Genomic DNA, 27,464 nt, shown 5'->3' on the forward strand with positions numbered 1-27,464 from the left:
GGTGAGGGGATTGGAGGGCAGTCGGTGACCACAGGATGGCCACTGGGTTTGAAAATTAATCTGGGGAACGTAATTTGGTGGTTACCAGAGCGTAAGGGGGTTGGGGGGGGGGTGAGGGTGAGGGGGATCAAATGTATGGTGATGGAAGGGGAGCTGACTCTGGGTGGTGAACACACAGTGTGACTTATGGATGATGTGATACAGAATTGCACACCTGAAATCTATGTAATTATACTAACAATTGTCACCCCAATAAATTAAAAATAAATTAAAAAAAAAAAAGAAAACAATGACGATGTTTTTATATTGCTTCCCAACTTATTGGACACCCTTTATTTACACAGTCCAACTGTTCAGGTGTATTGGGAAATACAGCCGTGTAGCATGTTGTTCAACGGCCTAATGGAGGTGGAGCCCAGCTGGGATGGAATGCCACTAGGGTTGAGGGAGTAACTGGAGAGGTTTTAACAGTGTTGTTAGGTCACAGGTTAGCGAGCAGCCAGTCTAGCAGTTGTTTTTTAGCCATGTTGCCCAGAGCTTCATCCAGTTGTCGTTCTTTAGCAAACTTAATGACTTGTTGAAGTAGGTCTCCTACAGTGTACCCCTTCTGTGCTGCCTTAGCTGAAACTTCAGGAAGCTGTGGAGAGAGCAGAAAGAGTTTGAGTCATGTGATGCTTTTGGAGAAGAGCTCCAGATGGATAAAGTAAACTACCCACCAACCCACCTTTCCATGCATGGTTCTAGGGTTAGAGTAAAACCTGCCAGAAATCCAGGACTGACTTTTGTTTTTCCTTGACTCTCCTCTAATGATATTGATAAAAATGCCAAAGGTACTTTCTTTTGAGTTTCAGAAAACAAACTCTGGTATCAATTGTGTTCACTGAATACTTTCACCCAGTGCTGAGTCTTTCAATTAGTCTGTGCTGATTGCTAGGTCAAGGTTAGGGGTTGCCATTCTCCAACCTCCCCACAAAAAGTATGAGATTGGAAGTAGGGAGGATCAGCTGGGCTCAAGTATGGACTAAAAATAATTTCGTTCAGTATTTTATTTCTCTGGAATCCATCAAATGTAGGAAAGGAAGCTATGTATGTGTGTGTGTGTGTGTGTGTGAGAGAGAGAGAGAGAGAGAGAGAGAGAGAGAGAGAGAGAGAGAGAGAGCAACAGAGAGACAGAAAGAGACAGAGATTACTGACATGTGTATAAATATAAGTCTTCATGGGACTGAGGAGCAGGGCCAGGACTAAGGTGTGGCAAGTTAGGTGCATAGGGCAAAAAAATCAAACAAACGAAAAACCGCTCTGGGCATTTGTAGAACCTACAAATTTGGAGAGGAACTCCCTTTTTCTTTTATTCTCTCTCCAGTCCTTGGAGGGCCCTTCAAGCTCAAGATATAAGACTTAAAAAAATTGCTCCCCAGTTTACCAAACAGTTTTACCAAAGAATCATGATAAAACAGCGCTAATTTTAATCTCCTTCTCTTGGCTGAGATGTGCAGGTCTTGAAGTGTCCAGAGCACGACTTAGTTAATGGTTCGCCACTTTTGTGTCTTTTTATGAATTGAAAGTAATTCATAAGGCACATAGTGAAGAGCAAACTTGAACAAAAATTGAACCACGCTTGAACTTTAAGTACAATGCTGCCTCCCTGCCCCTGCCCATTCCAACCCTCTTTCTTCGTGTGCCTGTCATTGCTCACCTTCTCCAGTTGTCCATCATCATCTCCCATGAAATAGAGCATTGGCACGTTAAATTGGGAGGCTGCAATCCACTGTAGGACAGCTTGGAGCTGCTTCTGCAATGTACTTGTTGAGCATTGATTACTGACAATGACTTCCAGCCCCGGAGAGTACTGATGGTTCTGTGACATTGCACCATCATGACTGCATCTGGGGCCAGCAGCCTGGTAATTGGGGTTGTTTGCCAAGGCTGCTTGTTCTTCCAAATCGGGAAGGGCTTCCCCATTGTTATACTCAGCCATGATAAGGCACAGCTTCATCACAGATTCTACCAGTAGATCGGTGAATTGCCGGCTCATTTGCTTCAGCCCACTGATAAAGTCAACTTCTTGATTCTCATGGCATTGTTCTTCTCCTCTCTTGGACATGGAAGTTGCTTTTTTTGACCTGGGTTCAGAATGTTTGTTCTCACCTTCAGATAGCTCATCACAGCTGAAGGAGTCCCCGTTAAGCAGTTTCTGAATCAGTGATAGAACGATGTTTGACATATCTAACTTCTGGGAATCTGCCTGTTGAGTCTCCCTTAGCGAGGTAGATGGCCCAGGAGCTCCATGAGATTCTAGGTGTTTCATTGAAAGTGCCTTGGCACTTTGGCCACACCCACTCTTTTCATATTGGGCACTCTGAGTCATGAAGTTCATGGTAGAAGCGGGATAGTCTTCTTCAAATGCTTCTTTGTCCTTGGTCTGCTTGGTCAGGTGGTACTGGATCAACATAAGGGCAGAGGCGATCAAGTCCTTTGCCAACGAGTCTGTGGAAGGGCTGATCTTTTCTCTCTTTTCTTCCTTACTGGCGCATGCTTTGCCAGCGATCTTGCCTTGGTTTCTCTGTGTTTGGTTCCACGTGGTCAGGCTCTCCTTGAGGATATGTTCACCAACTTTTTCAGCATTACTCAATGACTTGCATTTATCAGGTTTTAATTTGTTTTTGTCCTCTTCTTTCATCTCAGCTTTCACGGTGGAGAATTTGAGACTTTGGTTCTTGCACTTGGGATCATGGGACTCTGCTTTCCAAGATGCGTATGACAGACTCTGTGATTTACTATCCCTCTTCTCACCAAGAAGAGCCGTGACCAGGCGCTTCAGCATGGCATCCATGATATCTGCAGCATTTTGTTTTCCGTGCTTGAACAGATTCCTCTTGACAGCTGAGACAAAGTCAGGGTTAGTCAGCAGGTCCCCGGTGATATTGTGCAGATTCCTCAGGCAGGAATCAATCAAATCGGACACAATTTCCTTGGTGTGTTTTAACAGCACCTTCTTCAGGACGACACAGGCAGGAATTGGTTTCTCAGAGGTATGCACTTTCAAGGTCTTCATAACAGAAAGCATCATGTCAGGTGCTGCCTGATTTGCATAAACCATGAGTCCTTTGCTGATAGAATCCGGAAATTCTTTGTTACCTTTTTGGCACATCTGTCTGTCTACCCTCTTGTTCTTGTGGATTAATTCACTATGCAGAAGCACTTTCCGGCCACCTTCCTGAGACTCCTCTTCAGTGCCCTGCATTTCTTCGGAGGTCATTTCCACGCCATCATGGGCCATTTCAGAAGCGAACTTGCTTGCAGCATTTCGGGGACTGTTTTTCCTTTTGTCCGCAGAAGGTGGATACGTTAAATGATGGAAGCATTTGCTTCCATCTTCTAATTTCTTGATTTCTTTACGGACCATCTGCATTACCAAAGAAGATAGTTCGTTGATAGAGGAGGAAAGGCCATCTATTAAACATTCTCCCTCAGGGGAGATTTCTGCCCTCTGAGTATTAGGAGATTTTGGCAGAGAGGTGGAAGGACTCTGGTTGTTGTTGTTGTTTTGTGGTGCCGTCATTTCTAGAAGTTGGCGTTGAGGTCCACTGGCCATGTAATCCACGTTCAGTTGATTGGCATAGACGCTGCAGCAGTCTCCAGAGGCTAATTTGTGATGTTTGCCCTCTGTTTCCCCTACTTTATATTTACAAGTAGAGGCTGTGGGACTCAGTACATTTTGGAAACCCAGGGCATACCTCTGGAGATCGAGTAGGTAATTGAGAGCACTTAGAGGATCAGAGGGAGTTTGTTTGAAAAGGCATACTGATCCCTCCATCTAAAAAAAGAAGAGCACCTATGAGTTCTTTTCCTTATTTTATTTAGAAGATATAGCTTTCTAAACTGCACAGATTAAGGATTTGGCCTTTAGAATTTGCATGGAAACGTAACACACAATTATATCCATTAATACACATTCAAGCACAAGTGGTAGCCACAAAAGCTTGGAGTATATCCAATTGTACACTTAACTATATGCAAGTGTTATCAATATTTTTGTCAATTTCATTTGAGTATGTGTGCTTATCTCATATGTGTCCAAAGTATATGGCTGTGTCTGTTATGTATGTGTATGTTTAACAGTATAACAATTCATGAGTGTGAACATCTCAGTAGATGTGAGAATGTCAGCCTATATTGTTAGTGTCTGAAAATGTGCCAGTGTGTGTCTGTGTGTATGTGTATGTCAGTGCACATGTGACTGACAATGTGTGATAATATGTTAACATCAATAATGGTTACATATGTCCTCTGTATAGACCAATACATGCGTGTTAGTGTGTATTTTGTACATGTGTGTGAATGTAAAAATATGAGTGTGTATGTCAGTCTGTCTCTGAATATGTAAATAAGGAAGTGTCAACTGTCAATTTGATTGATCTGCATATATATTTATGCTATAAATCCAATAGCGTCTATCATGTAACTACAAATGTATTTATATATGGTAAAGCATTATTTCCCGTACTAACATACATACTTATTAATATATTAATGTATAATATATTAATAAATATATGTTAAAATAGGAATATGTTTTACTAGATGATCGTATAATGATTGTGTATGTCAATAAACTGGGTATCAGTTTGTTATATCTATGTGCTATGTCAATGCTTGAGAATGTGTGTCAGTGTAGTACATATTCTGCATATTTGCGTATGTGTGTGAATACACGAGTGGGGATGTCATTGTATCTGTGTCAATGTGTATATCGATGCATACAATCGTGTGTTAGTGAATATGTGTCACTTTGTTTAAGTTTGTATGAGTGTGTATCAGATGAGGTAGATTTATAAGTGTGTATCCTTATACCAGAATCTGTACGGTCACTGCTTTGATCAACACTTGTGTGTCTTAACGTGTGTGCATGTTTATGCATGGCATGCATGGATGTGTATATGGATGTTTATGTGTCACATGCGGGCATGTCTGTGCATCGGTTCTGTATACCTTTGTATATGTGTGTAAGTCGTTCTTTATGAATATATGTATATATGTTATGTCAACGCTTGCGTGTATTTGCCAGTTTCACATGTAGCCAGGCATGTGTCATTGTATAAATCATTTTTGTTAATGTATAGAAATGCACATATTGATGTGTGTGTCATTTTATGTTAATTTATGTGTAGATACTGTATATATGCCCATGTCTGGGTATGTGTATATGTATTGCACAAATCTACTCAGTGCTAAGTACCATTGCCCTCTTTACCCTTTCCATTGCTTCATCTCCTGTCTTTTCACTGAACACCTGGAAATGTGACGTCATGATAAAGTCAACGTCGTGCAAATGGGCTTAAGTTAGAATCAAGGATATCTGCATTGTGTACAGGAAATATGGGCTGCTCTTTAAAAAATAAACATCAGGTGTAATTCATCCCTTTTTTAAGACTCCAAAATGGAGTTGCCTCCTGCCCCCCGCACACACACACCACCATGTGAACCCAAAACTCTTTAAAGAATATTTTGGAATTTGTTTTTCCTTCCTTTGGGGCAACTCTCATCACTCCAAAGGTGTCTGGGGCCACAAAGGTTGTTTCTGGTTATAGCATGAGCAGAGGGACACAGAACAAGAAATATTTGACTCCTTTGTGCTAAAGCCAAATATCCTGTTCCAACACCAGCCACTCCAGGCTTATCGGACTGTGAAGGTGACTTGTCATGTGCCCTAATGCCCGCCCCAAATCAGGAGCTTAACAAATATAATTTAGAATATTTACATAAAGACAAAAGGATTCTGTATGTGACAGTGGTGTGCAAGTCTAATTGCTTGTGACATTATGCTACCGAACAGCCTGGGTAATCTCTTAGACAACAGGGTGTGAACCAGGCAACTGCCATTCTTGGTTGTTGTGGATTCTCTCTGCTCCATATCCTTGTTCTTTCTTGTTGGACGCTGGGCAACATGGGGCACACAAGTCCATTACAAGGCACCAAAAACCACCGCAAAGGGTCCTGCTTATAAGTCCATGTCTTTGTTAGGATAAAGATAGCAAGATACTCTTTGGAATACGTACCTGAAATCAGGAAATGGCATTGTGAGCTCCTGTGATTAGTGTTAGGTAGCTGGGTGGTGAACTTACCTTGACTCTGAACTTCAGCCTGTGTTCTCTACAATGGCTACAATGCTATGCAAATTTATGGGCCTGTCTGACAATAGTACTCTTACTGTCTCTGAAACAGAGTCCTCAGAATCAGCACTGGACTCTGGGAATTAGAAAAGGCTGACTCAGAGGCTAAGTATACCTTAGAGCTGTCTTGCTTCTCGGTATCCTTAATCACAATAATTTCTTTTTCTTTCAGCTTTTCGAGGATGTCTTTACCTCCTGAACAGGAACCACCAGCATCCTATGGATTAAGAGATGAGATTCTTATGAATAGTTGCTTTTTGAAACTTCACCAAGCTGGCCCTCACCCTGCTACCGCTTCAAAGCATGAATGTCACGTCTCTTATTATCTCTTTTCCTTTTGAAGGAGAAGTAGGCCCGTAACGCTAGCCAGTCTTTAAAGAACAAGATATTTTCCTCCCCACAAATTACTACATTCTTCCCCCAGGAGGTAGTCACAAAGCCATCCGTTTTAAGAATCATATTCAATTAATCATTGACCCTTTGGTCAGTTTTTTTCACTGTTCTGACAGGCTATCTTCCATGCTTTAATCCTTTCAGGCCTACCAGCAACTTCAGTGGCTTCTAAAATGAGATTTGGTCTCAAGAATGCCAGTAAATTCTCAACCAGGGATCCTGGACTCACAAGAATAATAACGATCCACCTGAGTCCCCTCCACCTTTCCACCCTCTGCCACAGCCTTTCCCTTTCACTATGCTGTCACTGACAACCCTCTCAGCAGTTTCCCACCCATTCCAACTCGGAGGGGAGCAGAAAATACATACCTCGGAATCTTTCCCTTCCACATTCAGGGTGGACACATCAATAAAACATATCTGCATCAAATTAGGAGGATGAAATTTAGAGAAAATCTATAGAAAAGACTGTAGTTTATCTTCTGGGAGATGAGAATAGCACCTATCGTATAGCGTTCTTGTGAGGATTCATTGAGATAGTGCGTGTAAAGCTTTTAGTAGAGTACCTGTACACAGTGAGTACGCAATAAGTCTTATTAGGCAGACAGAATCTTAGCATTACTGTTTCCTGGATGAGAAAACCTACCTGTCAGAGAGACCCAGAATACAACATCTGCATTTATTGAGAAAACTGAGAAGAGAGGTGACTTGCCCAACTGACACAAACTCAAAGGTGGAGCTGTATTAGAACTCGATTCCCCTGGCTCCCAGTTTAGAGCAATTTCTACTACACTAGTGTGCCCCAAATGTGGTATTTTTACCATTGATTGATGCTATAGAAACTTTAAGTGGTAGCTGGAAAACCATTACTGTGTTTAATAGGTGCATTTTTAAATTGTTTTTTGGGAAAAGTTCATACTAGAACATCAAACCTGTGATATTATGAGTAATATTGTTTAGGGTGATGGTAATTTTTAAATGTAAGACAATTTGAAACACACTGCCGAAACACAAATTAAATAATAATATGAGTGGTACTTGAACATGATTTGAAACATATGAATACTATGCAAATCTCTCAAATTTTGGGAAACAGGAAGTGTTTTGCCCTCCTGCGGGAGTCCCACTTCAGCGCAACTAGCCGGTAGCTAGGTGATATTATTATGATGTCAGAGGTTAGGTAATAGAGACTGGTAACTAGGCAACCACCACTCCTCCCTCCCCTGAGGCTCCGCCCACCTTCCCCCTCCCTGGCTACTTGACATCACTCCTCATCCTGCCCCTTCCTTGATTTGACCCTGAGTGACACATCAACATGCTGTTCTCTCACAGAATGTATTGATCTTGGTTGCTTGGAGAAATGACACTATCACCCTCCATTAGTCTAACCCAGGTTCCAGGATACCTCTATTCATACGCCAATCCTTTCTACCCCATAGTAGGAGTCATTTTGTATCTTACCACTTTACGGTCCTGTTCTTTCTGTACTTTCGGGCTATAGAGATCCACCTTGCACACATCTGTGTGGCTGTGTAACCAGTCAATATTTTCAGACATCTGGAAAGAGAAAGTAATCTGAATAGCTGGTTTCTATGGTTTTTAGAAACTGGCTCTGTTTGGACAAGAATCTCTGGAGGGCCTCCTGAAAGCCATCTCTGTGTTTCACACAGGTTTAGACTAGGTGGGGTGAGCAATGAGGAAAGGACTCTCTGAAAAGTTCGAATTGATGATCAGGATCATTATCTTTTAGCATAGTCTGTAGTTTCCTTTAATTTAGACTCCCCACATCAAGTGTGGAACCATGGGACTGTCATATTGACTTGGGAGAATACCGATCAGGAAAAATGGCATGCTGAGAAGCAAATTTAAAAGGAGATCTAGAGACTGTTGAAATGAAATGTGATTTACTTCCACCCAACTCCACTAACTAAATCTTACCTGTCTCCCCGTTCTTTACCCGCTCTCGGGTACCTTCAAAGAATCAAGCTCACCTCACCCCGTTTAGCTGAATTTTGGCTAACCCCAGTTCAGTCTTTCTCCTTATGTCAAAGGAAGTGAAATTAAGTAAATAGCTGTAGCAGTTATCACATAGGACCACTGGAAAACACTAAAGTCAATACCAGTAGAGTGAATAAATAGCCCTCAAAGAAGTATAAAAAAAAAGAAATTTATAAATTAATTACCTTAATCATAAAGTTATAGTTGACTTTTGGCTGAAAATGTGCCACCAAGAAGGGAGACGTGCCCCTTTAGATGGATTTGGGCAGTGCCAAGTTCTTGGGCACCCGCAGCTGGCTTCCACCCCCGTCAGCAGCTGGGCAGTGACTGAGGGGCCAAGGCTTTTGCCTGCTGCTTATGACCCTGGGGTATGACATCAGCGTTTGTTGGGTCACAATGCCCGAAACTATAGCAACCGCAGCAAAGGTGTGGCAGGCTGGCAAACTCAGTAACCCTTCACATCTAAAGCACATCACGCTGTCTGCTGTATAACAACGTTTTTTTTCTATTCTTTTTATTAGGGTACACATATTTCTTTCACATTTTGTCCAGCTAACAACCCGTTGAAACCTCCAAAACAATTTAATCATATTAGTTACCACTCTGGTGGAGGTCTGTATTTTTCACATACGGAATTACCACCAGCCTGTGTGAACAAAACAGTATTAATTTATTGTTCAGCTTCAGGTGTACAGTGATTTAGATGCAGTGATCAGGCATCTACATCATCCCTGAGGTGGTCTCCCTAATGAGACAAGTGTCCACCGGATACCCTACAAAATCTTTACAACATTATTGATTACATTCCCCAAATTAACAATTGTCGGAGCCTGCCGATGAGACGAACGGTCCTGAAGTGGGGAGCGAGGATTGAGAAAAAAGAAGACAAGAGACAAAGATGTGATCAGGAGGGTTAGCAGTTCTCATTAGATTGCTGCACCTGCTTTATTTTACAGCTCTCTTTTATGTGTATAAAGACAGGAAGGATACATCAGAAGACTGAGACAGTAAATATAAAGTAATCTTGTAGTGTCTAATATTAGGCCTTGACTGTCCTCCAACCTTTAGATAAATCCCTGTTCCCAGGACAGATGGCTTCTACTTGTTTCTTTAGTTTAGATAAGTTCCCCTTGGGAATTCTCTATTTGTGCCTCTTGATTAACCAAGTCCCTGCTTAGGCTTTTACTATTCATTTTAACTCTTTATGTATCAGCACTGCATTAGCTCCCCTCAATTCCCCCTTTTTTATTTTTTGAGATCGTGCCTGGCTTAGGCGGTTGGTACAGACATGTCCATTTACCTGTCATAGGAGACCATTTCTCTAGCGAACAGTTCCTGTCTTAGGTTATGTACATTCTTACCAAATCCTTACCCGTCTTTGGCTACCGATCTCCTTAGGGGTTAGACAGGGGTGTTTGTCTTTTTGGTTTGGCAGCCATACTGAGTTTTATCTTATGGATTTCACCATAAATATCTGTGACTGTCCTTGTCACAGTCTTGAAGATACAGGGGAGGAGGCAAATTATCAAGAGGATCACCACAAGGGGAACCAAAAAAGGGGCCATGATTTTAAGCATAGAAGAGTATGAGGGAAATACATTATGAAAGCTAGAAACAAGTTTGTTAAGCATATCAGCTACATCAGTATTTAAAGGGGAAGCTTTTTGTAGAGTCAGGACCTCTTTATGAAATTGAACAAGGTCAAGAGTAACATTTTCATGATGCCAAATGCCTAACAAATGTTTCTTAATTTTTTCCCAAGGTGTTTTAGACTGATTGTATTGTTTTGCTGTCACACAGATCCAGGTGTAATCTGCATGACAAGACAATCTTGTCTTTACTTTTAGGGCTTGTACTTCATCACCCATCCAAAACACCATTTCATATAAGGCATCAATCTTGGCATTTAGTTTTTGGTCTATGAGGTCTTGTGTGTCTAAAGCAATGGATACGTTTTTAGATAGTTCATTAACATAAGTAGCAGTTTGTACAGACTGTGATAGAGAAACAGCTGCTGTTACAGAGGAAGCTATGAGCATGATTAGTGCAGTTACACCAGCTATAATAAGTCCTAGTGCTCGAACAGGTCGCGAGAGAGCCGTCTCTAGCTTAATCAACATTTGATATCCCCTATCTGAATACCACTCCCCTGTTATATTAACAGGTAACATTACAAAGGAAGGTTGGTGTAATACCATAACGCTTTGGTTTTGGGGGAGCCAAGTGACACAACTACTGATTTTACAATTGTTACAAGTGACATTGAACTGAGAATCTTTTACAACATTAATAATAATACTGCCAATCAATAATACATGTGGGGGCTTAACACAAGCAGTAGTATTTTGTTGTCTAATAGTAAGGTTACCGCTACTATCTACGAATGCTGCGGGTTGTAATGCCCCTGCTATTTTCCAAATATGATGTTGAGGATAAGAGGCAGTCCACCATAGCCCTGCTACTACTCCCAAGTGTCCAGGAAATTGGTTTGTCGCATTTCCTCCGGACCAGTCAATAAAAGATCTATTAAAACCTGGGACGGGATATCTCCAGGCTTTGATGTAGCAGTCTCTCCATAAAACGGCTTTGTTGCTTGTACGAGTCTCTCTTTCACACGGGTCAATTGTAGGTGGAGGAGTTTCGACAGAACTAACATTCATCCCATCACAAGGAGCCCATAATATGACCTTTTGGTACGTGCCTTCAATGAGTCTAGACCATGTAGGAATGCATCCCGTAGTGTTATTTTTTGTACTCCTGATAAAACATATGGGCAGTCCCTTACCCATGCCGGAATAGTTATAAGGCACAGAAGTTAAATCTGGGGTGTAGTAGGGGCGAGTAAACAAGGCAGTATCATTGGTCCCGACGAGCACCTCAGGTCCTTCCCACACCGTGGGATGCAGGAGTGGAGGATCAGGGATGTAGGCCCAATATGTGGTTCAATCAGCTGAGCTCAGGATCGTTGAAGCTCTGAGCAGGGTCTGCAGCAAAACGCACCAGCCTTTCCGGTAGCCATCGCGCTCCTCCATCACTCTGTGAATAAACACAAACATGCCCTCGTCCCCAAATTAGGACTGGGTCTGGCCCGTGCCACTGATTATCGAGTGGATCATTTCATTGGCCAAATATAGTTCATATAACAGTTAACATTTACTTGAAGTGATTGTCATTTTAAATCTGCCATGACAGAGGGCTTTATTTCCTCCCCCCTGAGAGACTATAATTTCGTGTGAACAGAAACACTTTACAGTAAAAAATTTATATATTTTTCCCTATTATGAATAAATCCACCAAAATTGATATAATATTGTCAAATTTTCAACATACCTCAATATTTTTTATCAAACCCATTATTTGCAGGTATTATAAACCAAGACAAATAAAGTTCACTTCCCCCAAACCTTCTACAACTTACTACATACTCTCAAGTTTAGCTTTTACTATCTCCTTTCATGTTCTGGCACAACCAGACGTTTTTACTTTAAGACAAAACTACTCTCTTTTTCCCCCCCCTTTTTTTTTTCTTACTTACTACCAGTCAACTGCCTTTCCTCTGCCCTCTTGCTTTTCAGGCAACACTAAAACTTTTAACACAATATTTAAGGTGGTTTTCTTTCAGTAATCCAGAGTATATTGAGTCATTTCATGTGTGTTTAACCATCCTGAAATACTACACTTTAAAAATGGCAATTTTCTTAATTGGCTCAAAAACAGTATGGCTTGGTTTTACTTGGTAAAGTTAACATGATTTAAAATATATATATGTATGTTTATACACACACACACACACACACACACACATTTTTACTCAAGGGAAAAAAAATACTTTAAAGACATGCCAATTTGAAAAGGCATCAAAGTAAAAAAAAATAAAAGCAAATACAAAAAATAAAAAAATAAGGTGGAAAGATCCACTGGTACCTCAGAGGGCCCATGAACGTCATAATATCCCTGTAAACGATCCCTCACCTTTTCTCAAGTTTCTATATCTAAAGTCCCTTCCTCAGGAAACCAAGGACATACTTGTTCTACAAATTCTAGAAATCAAAGCAACTGTGCTTCACTGGTTTTTACTCCTCTAGCTTTTAGCATGCTCTTCAACATATGGGTAAACAGCCTTTTACTGTTTCCCTGTCCCATAATTTATTACTCCCGACTATGGTATCTCACCGCACCCCTTACCTGTTTCGACGCGCGTCTCAATTCCGTGCGGTGTCCTTCACTTTATCCCCAGTATTCAGGTCCCTGTTCGGGCGCCACTTGTCGGAGCCTGCTGACGAGACGAACGGTCCTGAAGTGGGGAGCGAGGATTGAGAAAAAAGAAGACAAGAGACAAAGATGTGATCAGGAGGGCTAGCAGTTCTCATTAGATTGCTGCACCTGATTTATTTTACAGCTCTCTTTTATGTGTATAAAGACAGGAAGGTTACATCAGAAGACTGAGACAGTAAATATAAAGTAATCTTGTAGTGTCTAATGTTAGGCCTTGACTGTCCTCCAACCTTTAGATAAATCCCTGTTCCCAGGACAGATGGCTTCTACTTGTTTCTTTAGTTTAGATAAGTTCCCCTTAGGAATTCTCTATTTGTGCCTCCTGATTAACCATGTCCCTGCTTAGACTTTTTCTATTCATTTTAACTCTTTATGTATCAGCACTGCATTAGCTCCCCTCAAACAATAATGAATGTCAACTACAAGTTTATATGTGTATATATATACATATATATATATACACATATATATATATATATGTATGTATTTACAAGAAGCAGAGTACAGCGTTAGGAATAGAGACAGTGGAAATTTATTGGGTGTGTGCGATGTCAGAAGGATGGTAGATGGGGGGAGGGGGGTTGACACAGTGTGAGGGATATAAATGATAAACGTCTAACTACTGCTTTGTTTTGTGCACCTAAAGCTAAAAAAAAAAAAAAAAAAAAAAAAACAGTATTGATTTTCACACCTTAGCTGATTTCTCTTTGGGTTTCCCACTAGAGATTCAGAGTTATGTGGCAAGATAGCTTTGTATGTGGAAACAAAGAAATGTTAATCAAAGTCCTTTCTGGATATCCCGAATACAAGTAATAAAATAGAAAGTTAGAGGCTGTCTTAGCAGCTTCTGTGAGTTTGCCTCACTATCAAGGCACCCTCCTAGCTAGTTAAAAAGACGTCAGAAGATGCCCCTACCTTTGTAGTATCAGAGTACGCTATTTCGTAGGACCTTGGAATGATTTTTTCTTGTGAATTTGGATGCTGTGATGACCCTTCCAGTCTGACCTAAGATGTTGCTTCTAAAGTCTCCATACTCTCCTAAAGCTTCGACCCCCGGCTGGTACCTGAACTTTTTACTTTATGACATTGCTGTTTCTATAGGCAGCAGTGACAGCAGGATTCTGGGCAACAGGATTCTGGGTTTCTAAGTGGTCCAGCAAGCTCTGAAAAAAGGATCAGGGTCAGCCTTTCAGAGACTCCTCAAGGCATAAAAGGACTTGAGCCCCTCCTATCTTTTCTTTATAGCCAGTGGTGGATTGCTGGCTACAGTATTATAGAAGATACATCTCAGAGGGACAGAGAAAGGATTTACAATCACGAGTTTTCTGAAGTAAATGCTCTACGAAAAAGGAGGTCAGGGACCTCTAGTCAGGGTTTGGCTGGAACAAACAGTAAATTCTTTTGGCAGTGTTGAACTTTCTTAATGTACGGATTGGATGAAAAGCTTTGTGCTGAAAGTTGAAGTTTTCATAGGCCAAGGTTGAGGCCTAGTTGAGAAGAGGGCTCAGCGGAGCCTGACTATACCCAATCATCAAGTCGCATACCTTAAATGTTTACATTTTTTATTAAAAATTAATTTTGTTCAAGAAGGGAGACTTTGTCAATGGTGACGAGCTAAAATCCATAGTACAGGACCTGTTTTTCCTTTACCACACTTTTGTCAAGGGGAACTTTTGATGATGAAGCTGGAGCTCCTGTGTTTGGCTCATGTCTGTGGAATAAGAAGCAGAGAAAGAAAATGTTTACTTATTCTGCAAGCATAAGAGTGTATATGCCTACGATTAAAAAACAAAAAACAAACCAAAAACAACACCTCTATCTCTCCTAGCCCAGAAGGGTGAAACTGTGATCTGGGCCTGGGAAATGTCTTACCAAATCCCCTAAATGACAAAGAGATAAAGGAGGAATATGTCTCTGTGAGTCCCCACATGATGTAGGGCACTTGTGAGTGAGTGCCGGGACCGTGTCTCATGAGACCGCAGAATGGAAACACGGACCCAGGAGAGGCAAGGAGTTTTACAAAGAGGATAGTATACTGAAAGGAAAGGGTCAGAGCTCCCTAGCGGGAGGGAGTCCCGAATAAGGGTGCCCCATGACTGAGGCAAAAGCTCTTACTTTTATACTTTGCCTTGCCTGTTTGGGGAAGGGAAGCTGTTTGAAGAAGGGAACTGGCGCCTTCTAATGAAATTCGTCTACCAGGTTTGTTCTGCTTGCCCATCCTGAAGGAATTAGCAAAGTAACCCACACTTATCTATCAGATCGGCTCCGTTTGTCAGGCCAAAAGGACCTTTATGATTAATCTCAATGTGTTGCTACATTTTGTCGTGGAGCAAAGGAGTGATGTCAAAACCTGGAGTTTCAGAATATGGCTGCTTTGTTTATTCCTCCAGGGCCTCCCTGTCTACCTAGCGACACGACACGCTAGCTAACCTGTCTCAAACCCCCTCTGAAGAGGAAACCCTAACTGCTGTTAGGGAGTAGGGGCGACGACCCTGCTGGCTGCTTCAGGCTGACCGGGGGCATGGCACAGAGACTGGCAGTTAGGGTTTGTCCAGAGGCCTATCTAAGGGTCCCCGGTAGATGAACAAGTCCAGGTGAGGATGTTGTCTTGTAGGCCAGTGGGTAGTCTGTAAGCTGAGATGCATTGTAGGCAACAGCATGAGGTAATATCTATAATAATGAATGAAAGAGAAATGAGAAAAGTTTCCTTAAGTCCTGCTAAACTGGGAAGCCAGGAAGAAAATATCTAAGTTGAAGAATCTTGTGTTTAGTTTAATATTGGAAAGTAGATCATGAATTTGTTAAACTTATTCTTTAATTGACTGTGAATTATCAGAGAGATTGAAACAGCATAACCCTTTAAACTTTTTACACCCTTGATTGTGTGTGAGAAGCAGATAATCCATGCCGGCTCTGTTTGAGACCTGTTTCTCTGACCTATCCTAACTCTTGTCTCATAGCTTGGATAGCCTGTGAGATGGCGTTTAGGGATTTTTGTCATTGAGTGAGCTGTTTGACTATTTAGCCTTCTGTATGTTATTTTGTATCAAAGAACTCTCATCAGCGAGGAGCGCCACTCTGGGTTGTCTAGGGTGTTTGTTGTAAAAATGTTCTGGCGGCAGCATAGGTCTGTATTAAAATTTATTGGTAGTTAATTCTTCCTCCATCTCTGGGAGGAAGGTGGCAGGATTAAGGGTGGAGTGGGTCCGTATTTGGCTTACAGGCCTTTTATGAGAGGGCCTGATGCCGCAGGAGGCGGCTATCAGTGAGCCTGTGACTCTTATTAGCATCTAAAGGCCCTTGAATGTGGTGTGGGGCAAAAACAGTTAAGTCTTGCCCCATGGTGAGCTTGGTGGCTTTGGGAACTAGGAGGGTAACTGTTGCTATAGCCTGGAAGGAAGCTGGCCAGCTGCATGCTATGAGGTCTAGTTCCTCACTTAAATAGTTCTAGAGTCTTTTTTAACTTTAATTTGTTCATTTTACGTTTTCTTAAGGTATATAGACCAGTGATAAGAAACATGCTGAGTAAAATGAGCCCAAATCTGGGGGCCGTCTTTATCTTTACAACCAAAGAAGTTTACAGACAAAACAGGTCCAGAGTGAGGGGTTGCGACAGAATGAATGCCTTCTATATCAACTAGGAAATTAATAGTTGATATGTAAGCCAATGACGTGGCTTACCTGTCACGTCAGGGTCACCCGCAGTTTTACCCCCATGATGAGAATAGCTTGGGAACCACTGGTAACTTCAGACCCAACAGTGATGACGCCCATTTTAGGGGAGGGAGTCGGTCCTTGCTCCCTTCAGAACAAGGGGTACTCTCTCCTGTAGTGCCGTTTGGTCTGTGTAGGAGGCACGGCTGTTTCGGAGGATTAGGAATCCAGTGATCTGGGCTTGTATATCCAGAGTAGGCTCTTTTCTCTTGGCGCTTTCTCTCTGGGGCTTTTGGGGTGCCCTGAGGTGGCTTCAGCCTTGGGTTGTCTCTAACTGTGGCCAAAAGTCTAGCCTGTCTCTGGTCTTATCCTCTGGCCTCACTGTTCCTCTATTCCATGTTTTTCTGTCTTGGCTGTTAAAGACATTTAAACAAGTTCCTGGTCTTCTCTAGGATCTGAGCCTCTGGATCAGGGATGTAACAGTGGGCCGGAACCGTTAGAATTCCCTGCCAGTTAAGGGGAAATATTAGGCTGAGTTTCCTTATATTGGCCTGTAGCTGATACCGAGGGAGGCACATCAACTCTAGCAGTTCTACAACATAAAGGTTGACTTAACTATTAGCCAAATTCAGCTTTTAGGTTTAATTTTTGAGTAACCAAGGACCTGATTGAGAAAATATGAAACCTAGAAAATGATTCCAGTGACATACATACTGATAACCAAAAGCAAGCAATGAACACTTCGGAAGGAGGAATATTTTCCTGTGAGTCGCCACATGATGTAAACGATGTTGGATCTGCTAGCAGTTTCTGGGTGTGGCCCGGGATCCTGTCTCGTGAAGCTGAAGAATGGACCCACGCACCAGGGAGAGGCCAAAAGTTGTAAAGGAAGATAGTTTATTAGAGGCAGGAGACGAGGCTGCAGCTCCCAGCTGGAGGGGGTCCCAAATGGGGTGGTGCCCAGTGACTGAGACCAAAGCTGTTACTTTTATACCTTCCCTTGCCTGTTTGGGGAAAGGGGTCGGAGCCTTGTATCAGAATGCATCCATTAGGTCTGTCCTGTTTGCTCATCCTGAAGGGATTAAAGAACCAACCCATTCCTATCTGTCAGATCTCTTCCTTTGTCCTGCCAGAAGGGACTTGAGATTATCTATTAACCTCAAGGCGTATTCTCATGTCTCTATCCTGGAGTGAAGGAGACATTCCAGGGCCTGGAGTTTCAGGCTGTGGCTGCTTTTCTGTTTATTCTACTGGGGACCCCCCCTGTCAACCTAGCAACCATACTAACTAACCTGTCTCAACCCCCCTCTGAAGAGGAAACCCTAACTAGGGAGTAGGGGCGAGGACCGCCTTGGCTACTTCAGGCTGACGTGGGGCGAAGTAGAAAGACCCGAAGGTAGGACTTCTCGAGAGTCCTACCTAAGGGTCCCCGGTAGATGAGCAAGTCCAGGTGAGGGTGTTGTCTTGTAGGCCATTCTAGCCAACCAGTGTGTAGTCTGTAAGCTGAGACGCATTGTAGGCAACAGCATGAGGTACTACCTATAACAATGGATAAAAGAAAAATGAGAAAAGTTTCCTTAAGTCCCGCTAAACTGGGAAGCCAGGAAGTAAGGAAGGCAACGAACGTTGTTTTTAGTTTAATATTGGAAACTATATTATGAGTTTATTGAACTTTAACTGTGACTTATCAGAGAGATTGTAACAGTATAACCCTTTAAACTTTTTACATCCTTGATTGTGTTTGAGAACTAGGTTCTGAGGTAGCTGTTTTTGAGAACTGGTTTCTGTTTTGTTTTGTTTTGTTTTTTTCACCTGTTCTTGTCTTATGGCATGGATAGCCTGTGAGATAGATTAAAGTACTGGTTGGAGCAGCCATTGAAACTAACACAGTCATTAGCCGGAGGAACGGCTCTTTTCTCTTTACTCAGTTCTAGTATTTGGGTGAAAGCTATTAGCTCAGCTAGTTGTGTGCTGGCTCCAGAGGGAAGGCTTGCATTTTCTAAGATATTATGTAGAGTAACTACAGCATATCTAGCCTTTTGTATGCTATTTTCTAGAAAAGAGCTCTCATCAGTGAAGAGAGTCCAATGTGGGTTTCCTAGGAGTGTTTTTTGTAAATCTGCTCTAGTAGTACAGGTTTGTATTAAACTTATTGGTAGTTAATTCTTCCTCCATCTCTGGGAGGAATGCAGCAGGATTAGGGGTGGAGCAGGTCTGTATTTGGATTACAGGACCTTTTCCTAAGAGGGCCTGATGCCGCAGGAGGCGGCTATCAGTGAGCCTGTGACTCTTATTAGCATCTAAAGGCCCTTGAACGTGGTGTGTTGCAAAAAACGGTTAAGTCTTGCCCCTTTGTGAGCTTGGTGGCTTTGGGAACTAGGAGGGTAGCTGTAGTTATGGCCTGTGGGCAAGCTGGCCAGCCGCGTGCCATGAGGTCTAGTTTCTCACTTACATAGTTCTAGAGTCTTTTTTTCAGTTTAATTTGTTTGTTTTACATTTTCTTAAGGTATAGACCAATGATAAGAAACATGCTGAGTAAAATGAGCCCAAATCTGGGGGCTGTCTTTATCTTTACAACCAAAGCAGTTTTCAGAGGAAAAAGGTCCAGAGTGAGCGGTTGACACAGAATAAATGGCTTCTATATCAACCAGGAAATTAATAGGTTTACCTGTCCTGTCATGGTCACCCGCCGTATTACCCCCTGTAATGAGAATAGCTTGGGAGCCGCTGGGAACTTCAGGCCCAACAGTGATGACGCCCATTTGGGGGGAGGGAGTTGGTCCTTGCTCCCTTCAGAACAAGGGGTACTCTCTCCTATAGTGCCCTTTGGTCTGTGCAGGGCTCGCGGCTGTTTGGGAGGATTAGGAATCCAGTGATCTGGGCTTGTATATCCAGAGTAGACTCTTTTATCTTGGCGCTTTCTCTCTGGGGCTTTTGGGGTGCCCTGAGGTGGCTTCAGCCTCGGGTTGTCTATAACTGTGGCCAAAAGTCTGGCCTGTTTCTGGTCTTATCCTCTGGTCTCGCTGTTCCTCTATTCCTTGTTTTTCTGTCTTGGGTGTCAAAGACGTTTAAACAAATCCCTGGCCTTCTCTAGGATCTGAGCCTCTTGATCAGGGATGTAACAGTGGGCCGGAACCGTTAGAATTCCCTGCCAGTTAGGGGGAAATATTAGGCTGAGTTTCCTTATATTGGCCCGTAGCTGATACCGAGGAAGACACATCAACTCTAGCAGTTCTACAACACAAAAGGTGACTTAACTGTTAGCCAAATTCAGTTTTTAGGTTTAATTTTTGAGTAACCAAGGATCTGATTGAGAAAACGTAAAACCTAGGAAATTATTCTGGTGACATATACTGATAACCAAAAGCAAGCGATGAGCACTTCTGAAGGAGGAATATTTTCCTGTGAGTCCCCAAATCATGTAACCGATGTTGGATCTGCTAGCAGTTTCTGGGTGTGGCCCGGGATCCTGTCTCCTGAAGCCCAAGAATGGACACACGGACCAGGGAGAGGCAAAAGGTTGTAGAAGAAGATAGTTTGTTAGAAACAGGAGAAGTGGTTGCAGCTCCCAAGCGGGAGCGGGTGCCCTAAACTGGGAAGCCCACTAGCTAAGGCAAAGGCTTTTACTTTTATACTTTCCCCTGCCTGCTTGGGGAAGGGGGCTGGAGCCTTCTGATGGAATTCATCTATTAGGTTTGTCCTGTTTGCTCATCCTGAAGGGATTAACAAACTAACCCTTTCCTATCTATCATATCTGCTCCTTTTTCGGGCTTGAAAGGATTTGAGATTATTTATTAACCTCAAGGTGTAATGTCATGTCTCTGTCCTGGAGTGAAGGAGACATTCCAGGACCTGGAGTTTTAGGGTATGGCTGCTTTTTTGTTTATTCCACCAGGGAAGCCCTGTCTACCTAGCAACATACTAACTAACCAGGCTCATTATGTCTGTACTGTGCATACCTATCTGTCCTTTCCTATGAGTGATTGAAGCAGTGGAGGGAGAAAATAAAGGACTTTCAAAAGTTATAAACATTCTCATTATTTTTTCTTCAGAGGGCAGCTGTTAAAAGAAAGCAGACTCTTAGATATGTTGAGGGTTTCCTTTCAGGTAGGGACTTAATTAGGCAAGTAAGGTCTGTTCTCTTGCCTTACTGTAGAAAATGACTTAGAGCTATTTTTGGCGGGGAGGGGTAGAGGGGTGACTTGTCAATGGCCATTTCTGGTCAGGTTCTTCTCTCTTATAATTGTGAAATTTCCCTCCTCTGATTCCCTAGAACGTTTGCTTTTATTGTCTGTATAATTTATCTGAAGTTTACAACTGTAGATGTGGCCTTGAAGAATTAATTAACTTTTCCTACTCCTGGATCTCCTACACTGAAGCCTCGAGGGCAGGTTTTCTCTCATTGTATCCACAGCGATACCGGCACACAGCTGGGTTCAAGAAAGAAATGGTTTTAGAATTTCAGGCAGAAAACATAATTCAGAAACCATGGAGTCTTGGAATCTGTCATAATGATTAAAAAACTTGGTTAGCTATTTGAGTGGGCGGCCTTCTTCTTAGAGCAATAATTCTTACACTTTAGCGTGCCTTAGAATCATCCGGGGGCTTATCAAAACCGATAGTTGGGCACCATCCCAGATTTTCTGCAGGTCTGAAAATTTGCCTGTTATTGTGTTTTCAAACATTATTTGATTCTCACACAGCCCTATGGAATGGGTAGTATTTTAACCCTGATTTTATTAATGGGTAGCTAGCTGGTGCTCAGAGAAGCCATTTAACTGGTGGTTTAGCAGATCCGGCACTAGCCACTTCCATCATCGTGGGGGTGGGTGTATGTGTATGAGTGCAGAGATTAGCACGCCTTTTCTTTCTTCTAATGTCCAAAATACAAAAGAGAAATTCCCTGAGGGGATGTCGGTGGTAGTATAAAGGGTCCCTAGTCTGATCTTTTGGCCCCATCTGGTGGTTTCAAGTCTGACTGAAAAGTGTTGGTCGGTTATCTCCCCCTGCTGGTGAGAATGGTAGGGTCGGTCAGTCTCCGCGGAGATCCGTTTGCCTGAAGCGGCTTTTTCTGGAGGCGATTATCTTGAGGAGGCTGTTCTGAGGTGGCTGTTCTGAGGCGGCTCTTCTGAGGCGGTTAGTCCCCTGTCCCTCTGTCCCTCATCTGTTGTTTTCGTTTTGTTTTGTTTTGATTTGTCTTGTTTCGGGTTCTGATTGGTGGGGAGCGCCTTTCCGATGCGTACCTTTAGTTCCAATCCTTGTATGGCTTGTTAAAGGTGTAATTTCTTTTTCTAGGTATTAAAAGAGCCTTTTGCCTTACATATATAAATATGTAAAACTATTCTATGTCAGGGCTGGAGATGTGGCTGAGGGACCTAAGTTGTTAAATCAGAATTTTTTGTTTCCTGTCAAACTAACAAACTTGTCTCCAACATCTGAGAAAAAGTGCTTAAATATGGTATTGGTGATAAAGGTTTTCTCTTATGTGAATGAATGTTTTTGTTTTTGTTTTTGTTTTAAAAAAGACCATGAAGGAGAGGAAGGGGTTCGGGAAGCACGAACCCCTTCAGGTTCCCTCACAGAACTTGTAGCCATCCTCCCCCCCACACACACCCTTAAGGATCCCCCTGGTTTCAGAGACATTAAAATGGGATGAAGACTGGCCCAGTCTTCAGCTTTGTCATGTAGTTGCCCCGTGGGGATGTCAGACTTAGCCCTTCTGTGCCTGTTGCTTTCAAAGCAAGATGGTAAATGGGGGTAATGAGTTCATGTGGCCACTAGGGGGCGCCGCTACTTGGACGACGTATTCCCACACAGGACAAGATCACCCCATACAAAAGCCCATTTTGCTAAGGCATTCCTCTCAGATTGAAAGGGAAATCGTTGATTCCGCCTTATTGGATAGAATCACTTCCCATCTTACAAACTGCATTTTCGTGTCTGTTATACTTATTGACTTAATATTTAACATTATATTTATAACGTAGATAATATAATATTATACTTAGTAATATAATAACCTTTCCTTAATAGCCCCATTATGAGGATGTATATAGGTTCACAGGGAGAAGTGATTATCCAACTCTCTGTATAGACCGTAACAGTGGCTCATGTACTTAGACACTCAGTAATCACTCTTGGTGATAACGGGGTGATTTTAGTAACAGTAATTATGTTGGCAGTAATAGCATGCTGAACAACATGTGTCCTTTGAAATCCTTAGCAGTTGTATATTCACCTTTTTTTGGCACTTATTCTGCCTTGTGTTGTAGTTATTTCATTATGAGTTTTATTTTTCCACGTACAGAAATGCTTGAGGAGAATGACTATGTTTTCCTTATTTTCATTTACCCTGCAATGGATAGCACTAGGTTTATGTATATTAGTAAGTGCTTCAGGATATTTATATAATTGAGAGTGTGTACATCAGAACCTAATATAATGTTATATGTCGATTATCTCTCAATTTTTAAATAAGAAAGAAAATTAGTGGTAATGGTTGTTTAGGAATCGCTATGCCCAGAACCATACAGAAGTGCTTGGCTATGGCTGAGAACATTGGACCCCCTTGTCCAAACTGCCTGGCTTATTGCAATAACTTCCTAACTGGTTCCACTGAATCGTTCCTTGCCACTCTTCAACAGAATTTTTTTCCCCCAAATCTGCATTTTATTTATTTTTTTATTTACTTTATTTTATTTTATTTTTTTTAATTTATTGGGGTGACAATTGTTAGTGAAATTACATAGATTTCAGGTGTACAATTCTGTATCACATCATCTATAAATTACATTGTGTGTTCACCACCCAGAGTCAATTCTCCTTCCATCACCATATATTTGATCCCTCTTACCCTCATCTCCCACCTCCCACCCCCCTTACCCTCTGGTAACCACTAAACTATTGTCCGTGTCTATGAGTTTTTGTGTTTTTTTTAAAGAACCAATATATTTTATTAGCCACTGTTATTTTTTTATAACAGCTTTATTGAAATATAATTCAAATGCCGTCTAGTTCACTCATGTAAAGTGCACAATTCAATGATTTTTAGTATATTCACAGAGTTGTGCAGCCATCACCATAATTAATTTTAGAACATTTTCATCACCAGAAGAAGAAACCTCAGACCCTTTAGCTATATCACACCCCAGCTCCCTCAGTCCTATACCTCCCCAGCCTTAGGCAACCACTAATCCACTTTATGTCTCTATAGATTTGCCTATTCTGGACATTTAATATAAATGGGATCATACAATATGTAGTCTTTTGTGACTGATTTCTTTCGCTTAGCATATCTTTTTCCAGCAAAGAGTGGTGATAACATATGTGAAATGCTATTTATGAGGGAAGATCATTAGAGACTCAGTGTTAAGGGCTTTTATTGGAGGCTGGTCCTCTGCCTAGCACTTACAAAACTCCAGAGTCCCAGGAGGAAAGTTGTTGTTCCCCATAAATCATATGGTTTGCACAAACAGTTAAGGTACTCTAAGCTACTCTCATCAGTTAGAGTGGTGGGAACGCTACCCAAATCCAAGTTCCCAAATCCTGGGCAAGGGCCAACTTTGCCAGCAGGATTTTCAAATTACAGCATTCTCACGCCTGCTATCTTAACTGTTTCCTACACAGATTTTGATAGGGATTACGTTGATTCTGTAGATCAATTGGAGGAGGATTGCCGTCTTAACAATATTAAGTATTTCAGTCGATGAACATAGGATGTCTTTACATTTGCTTAGGTCTTTAACTTTTCTCAGTGATGTTTTGTGGTTTTCAGAGTACAAATCTCATACTTCTTTTGTTCAATTTATTTTCTAAGTATTCTTTTTGATGCTGTTGTAAGTAAAATTGTCTTTTATTTTCACATTGTTCCTTGAAAGTGTATGGAAATACAACTGAGTTTTGTATGTTGATTGATCTTGTGTTCTGCACCCTTGAGCTTGTTTATTAGCACTAATAGCTTTCTCTGTGTGTGTGTGTGTGTGTGTGTGTGTGTGTGTGTGTGTATTTCTTAGCCTATTAATATGGTAGATTACATGGATTGATTTTTTTTGAACCAGCCTTGCATCCCTAGAATAAACCCCACATGGTCATGGTATATAATACTTTTGGTATATTGCTAAATTCTGCTTGCTAATATCTTGCTAAATATTTTGCATCTATTTTCATGAGGGATGTTGGTCTATAGTTTTCTTGTTTTGTACTGTCTTTCTGTGGTTTTGGTATCATGGTAAAAGTGTTCTCATATGAGTTGGGAAGTGTTCCCGCCTCTTCTATTTTCTGGAAGAGATGGTGTAGAATTGATGTTAATTATGCTTTAAACATTTGGTTTAGTTCTCTAGGCCCAGTGGAATTATCTGGGCCTAGACTTCTATTCTTTTTAAGAATTTTAAAATGACAAATTGAATTTCTTTAGAAGAATGGAACTATTCCAATCAGGTATTAAATATTGGGTTATTGTGGTAGTTTGTGATTTCCAAGGAATTTGTCCATTTCAATTAAATTGTCAAATTTATATGTATAGAGCTCATAGTATTCCCTTAGTATTCTTTTGATGTCATTAGGGTCTGTAGTGATATCCTTTGCTTCATTTCTGATATTGCTAATTTTTGTCTTTTTTCTTTGTTAGTCTTGCTAGATGTTTGTCAATTTTGTTGATGTTTTCGAAGAACAGATTTTTGTTTCATTGATTTTCACTATTGGTTTTCCTGTTTTCAATTTCATCAATTTATGTTTTTATCTTATTTCCTACCTTATGTTTGCCTTGGATTTATTTTGCTCTTCTTTTTCTAGTCTTGAGGTGAAGCTTAGATGATTGATATTCAGACTTTTCCTCTTTTCTAATGTAAGCAGTTAGTGCAATATTGTTCAGTTTCCAAGTGTTTGGGTATTTTCCTGTTTTTGTTATTGATTCCATTGTGGTCAGAGAACATACTCAGTTATGATTTCGGTTCTTTTGTATTTGCGGGTTTGTTTTATGATCGAGGGTATGGTCTATTTTGGTAAATGTTCCCTGGGAGCTTGAAAGGTATGTGTATTCCGCTGTTATTGGGTGGGGTACTCTATAAATGTCCATTAGATTCTGTTTGTTGATGGTGTTGTTAAGTTCTTCTATGTCCTTGCCAATTTTTTATCTAGTTGTTCTATCAGTTATTGAGATGAAGTATTAAAGTCTCCAACTATGAATGATGGATTTGTCTATTTCTCCTTTTAGTTCTATCAGATTTTGTTTCATGTATTTTCCAGCCCTTTTGGTTAGTGCATACACATTTAGGATTGCTGTGTCTTCTTGGTGGATTGACACTTTTATCATTATGTAATATTCCTCTCTGTCCTTGGTAATTGACTTTACCCTGAAGTTTACTTTGTCTGATATGAATATTCCCACTTTTTAAAAAATTAATGTATGTATGGTATATCTTTTTCCACTTTTTAATTTTCAGCTTCCTTATATCATTATATTTGAAGTGAATTTCTCCTTCACAGCATATTGTTGGATCATGTTTTTTAAATCCACTCTGCCGACCTCTGTCTTTTAATTCTTCTACTTAAACTATTTATGTTTAATGTGATTTTTGATCTGTTGGGGCTTAAGGTCACCATTTTACTTTTTGTTTTCTGATTATTCCCTCTGTTTCTCATTTATGTTTTCTTTTTTCTGCCTTCCTTCCAGTCAGTTACTTGAAGATTTGTTTGAATTCCATTTTGATGTATCGACAGTGTTTTTGAGTGTATCTCTCTGTATAGCTTTATTAGTGCATGTTTGAGGTATTACATTATATATACACAACTTATCACAGTCTGTTGGAGTTAACATTTTGCCAGTTTGATGGAGGGGTAGAAACCTTTCCTCCCTTTACCCTTCCCCATCTATATTATTGTTTTAAACATTTCCTCTACATACATTGAGAACCACATGAGACAGTGCTATATAATTTTTGCTAATACTGTCAAACATAATTCCGAAAACAGTATCAGAAGGAGTCTATTGTAGCTACCTATATTTTTGCTCTTTCCACTGTTGTTCCTTCCTGATGTTACAAGATTCCTCCTATTAATATCTATTTTTTTACTTTGTGATCTTTCTATTCTTTTAAAGTGGGCATCCAAGAATGACTTGATTTCCCCATTACGCCTGAAGGATATTTTCCTTGGATGTAGAATTCTGAGATGAAAGTTCTTTTCTTTTAGTACTTGGAAAATATTGTGTCACCTCTTTCTGGCATGCACGGTTTCTGATGAGAAATCCATTGTCATTTAAAAAAAAAAATCGCCCCTATTAGAAAGGTGTCATTTCTCTCTTGCTGGTTTCAAGGATTTGTTTTCCTTTGTCTTTATCTTTCAGAAGTTTGATTATGACGTGTCTTTGTTTGAATTTCTTTGGGTTTATCCTGTTTGGGGTTTTGGTTAGCTTCTTAAATCTGTAAGCTTCTGTATCAAATTTGGGGAATTTTCAGCGTTATTTCTTGGAATAAGTATTTTTGTAGGGAAGATTACCAGAAGTAGAACCTGTGGGTAAAATGGTTTTAAAATTAAGCAGGTACTTTGAAACAACCCTCCTAAAGTTTATGGCAGTTTTTACTTCTACCAATAGTGAATAAAAGTGCCTGTTTACCCACCCCCTTATCAGCAGAAATTATTATTAATGTATTAAACCTTTGCCAATGTCCTAAACAAACAAAAAAATGCATTGCTCTTTTAATCTGCATTTATTTTTAGTGAAATTGATCACATTTTCATGTTTATTGACCATTTGTATTTCTTCTCTTGTTATTCATTGTTTTGCCAGTTTTTTTTTAATTTACTTTTTTATTGGGAGGTTCATCTTTTTCTTGTCATTTGTGTTGCCATTGTTTTTTCCAGTTTGTTGTTAGGTTTCTTAACCTTGTTTTTGTTTTTGTTTTTCCAAACAAAAATTTAAAAATTTTAACCACTAAAATTTATTGATCCTCTTGTTGTCTCTATCTAGATCTT

The 27,464-nt window shown here is 40.8% G+C and overlaps 1 protein-coding gene across 1 annotated transcript; it reads right to left on the reverse strand.

Moving 5' to 3' along the window:
• Positions 1–481: 481 nt before the first annotated feature.
• Positions 482–13,772, reverse strand: LOC117032013 (A-kinase anchor protein 4-like). Its single transcript, XM_033123163.1, has 6 exons — positions 13,755–13,772; positions 8,028–8,123; positions 6,936–6,986; positions 6,289–6,390; positions 1,697–3,817; positions 482–637 (listed from the first exon to the last, which is right to left on the reverse strand). Exons 2-6 carry the CDS (start codon positions 8,121–8,123, stop codon positions 482–484), a joined length of 2,526 nt encoding a protein of 841 aa, XP_032979054.1. The 5' UTR covers positions 13,755–13,772.
• Positions 13,773–27,464: the final 13,692 nt, after the last annotated feature.

Source organism: Rhinolophus ferrumequinum, chromosome X, assembly GCF_004115265.2.
Source record: "Rhinolophus ferrumequinum isolate MPI-CBG mRhiFer1 chromosome X, mRhiFer1_v1.p, whole genome shotgun sequence".
Lineage (NCBI taxonomy): Eukaryota > Metazoa > Chordata > Mammalia > Chiroptera > Rhinolophidae > Rhinolophus > Rhinolophus ferrumequinum.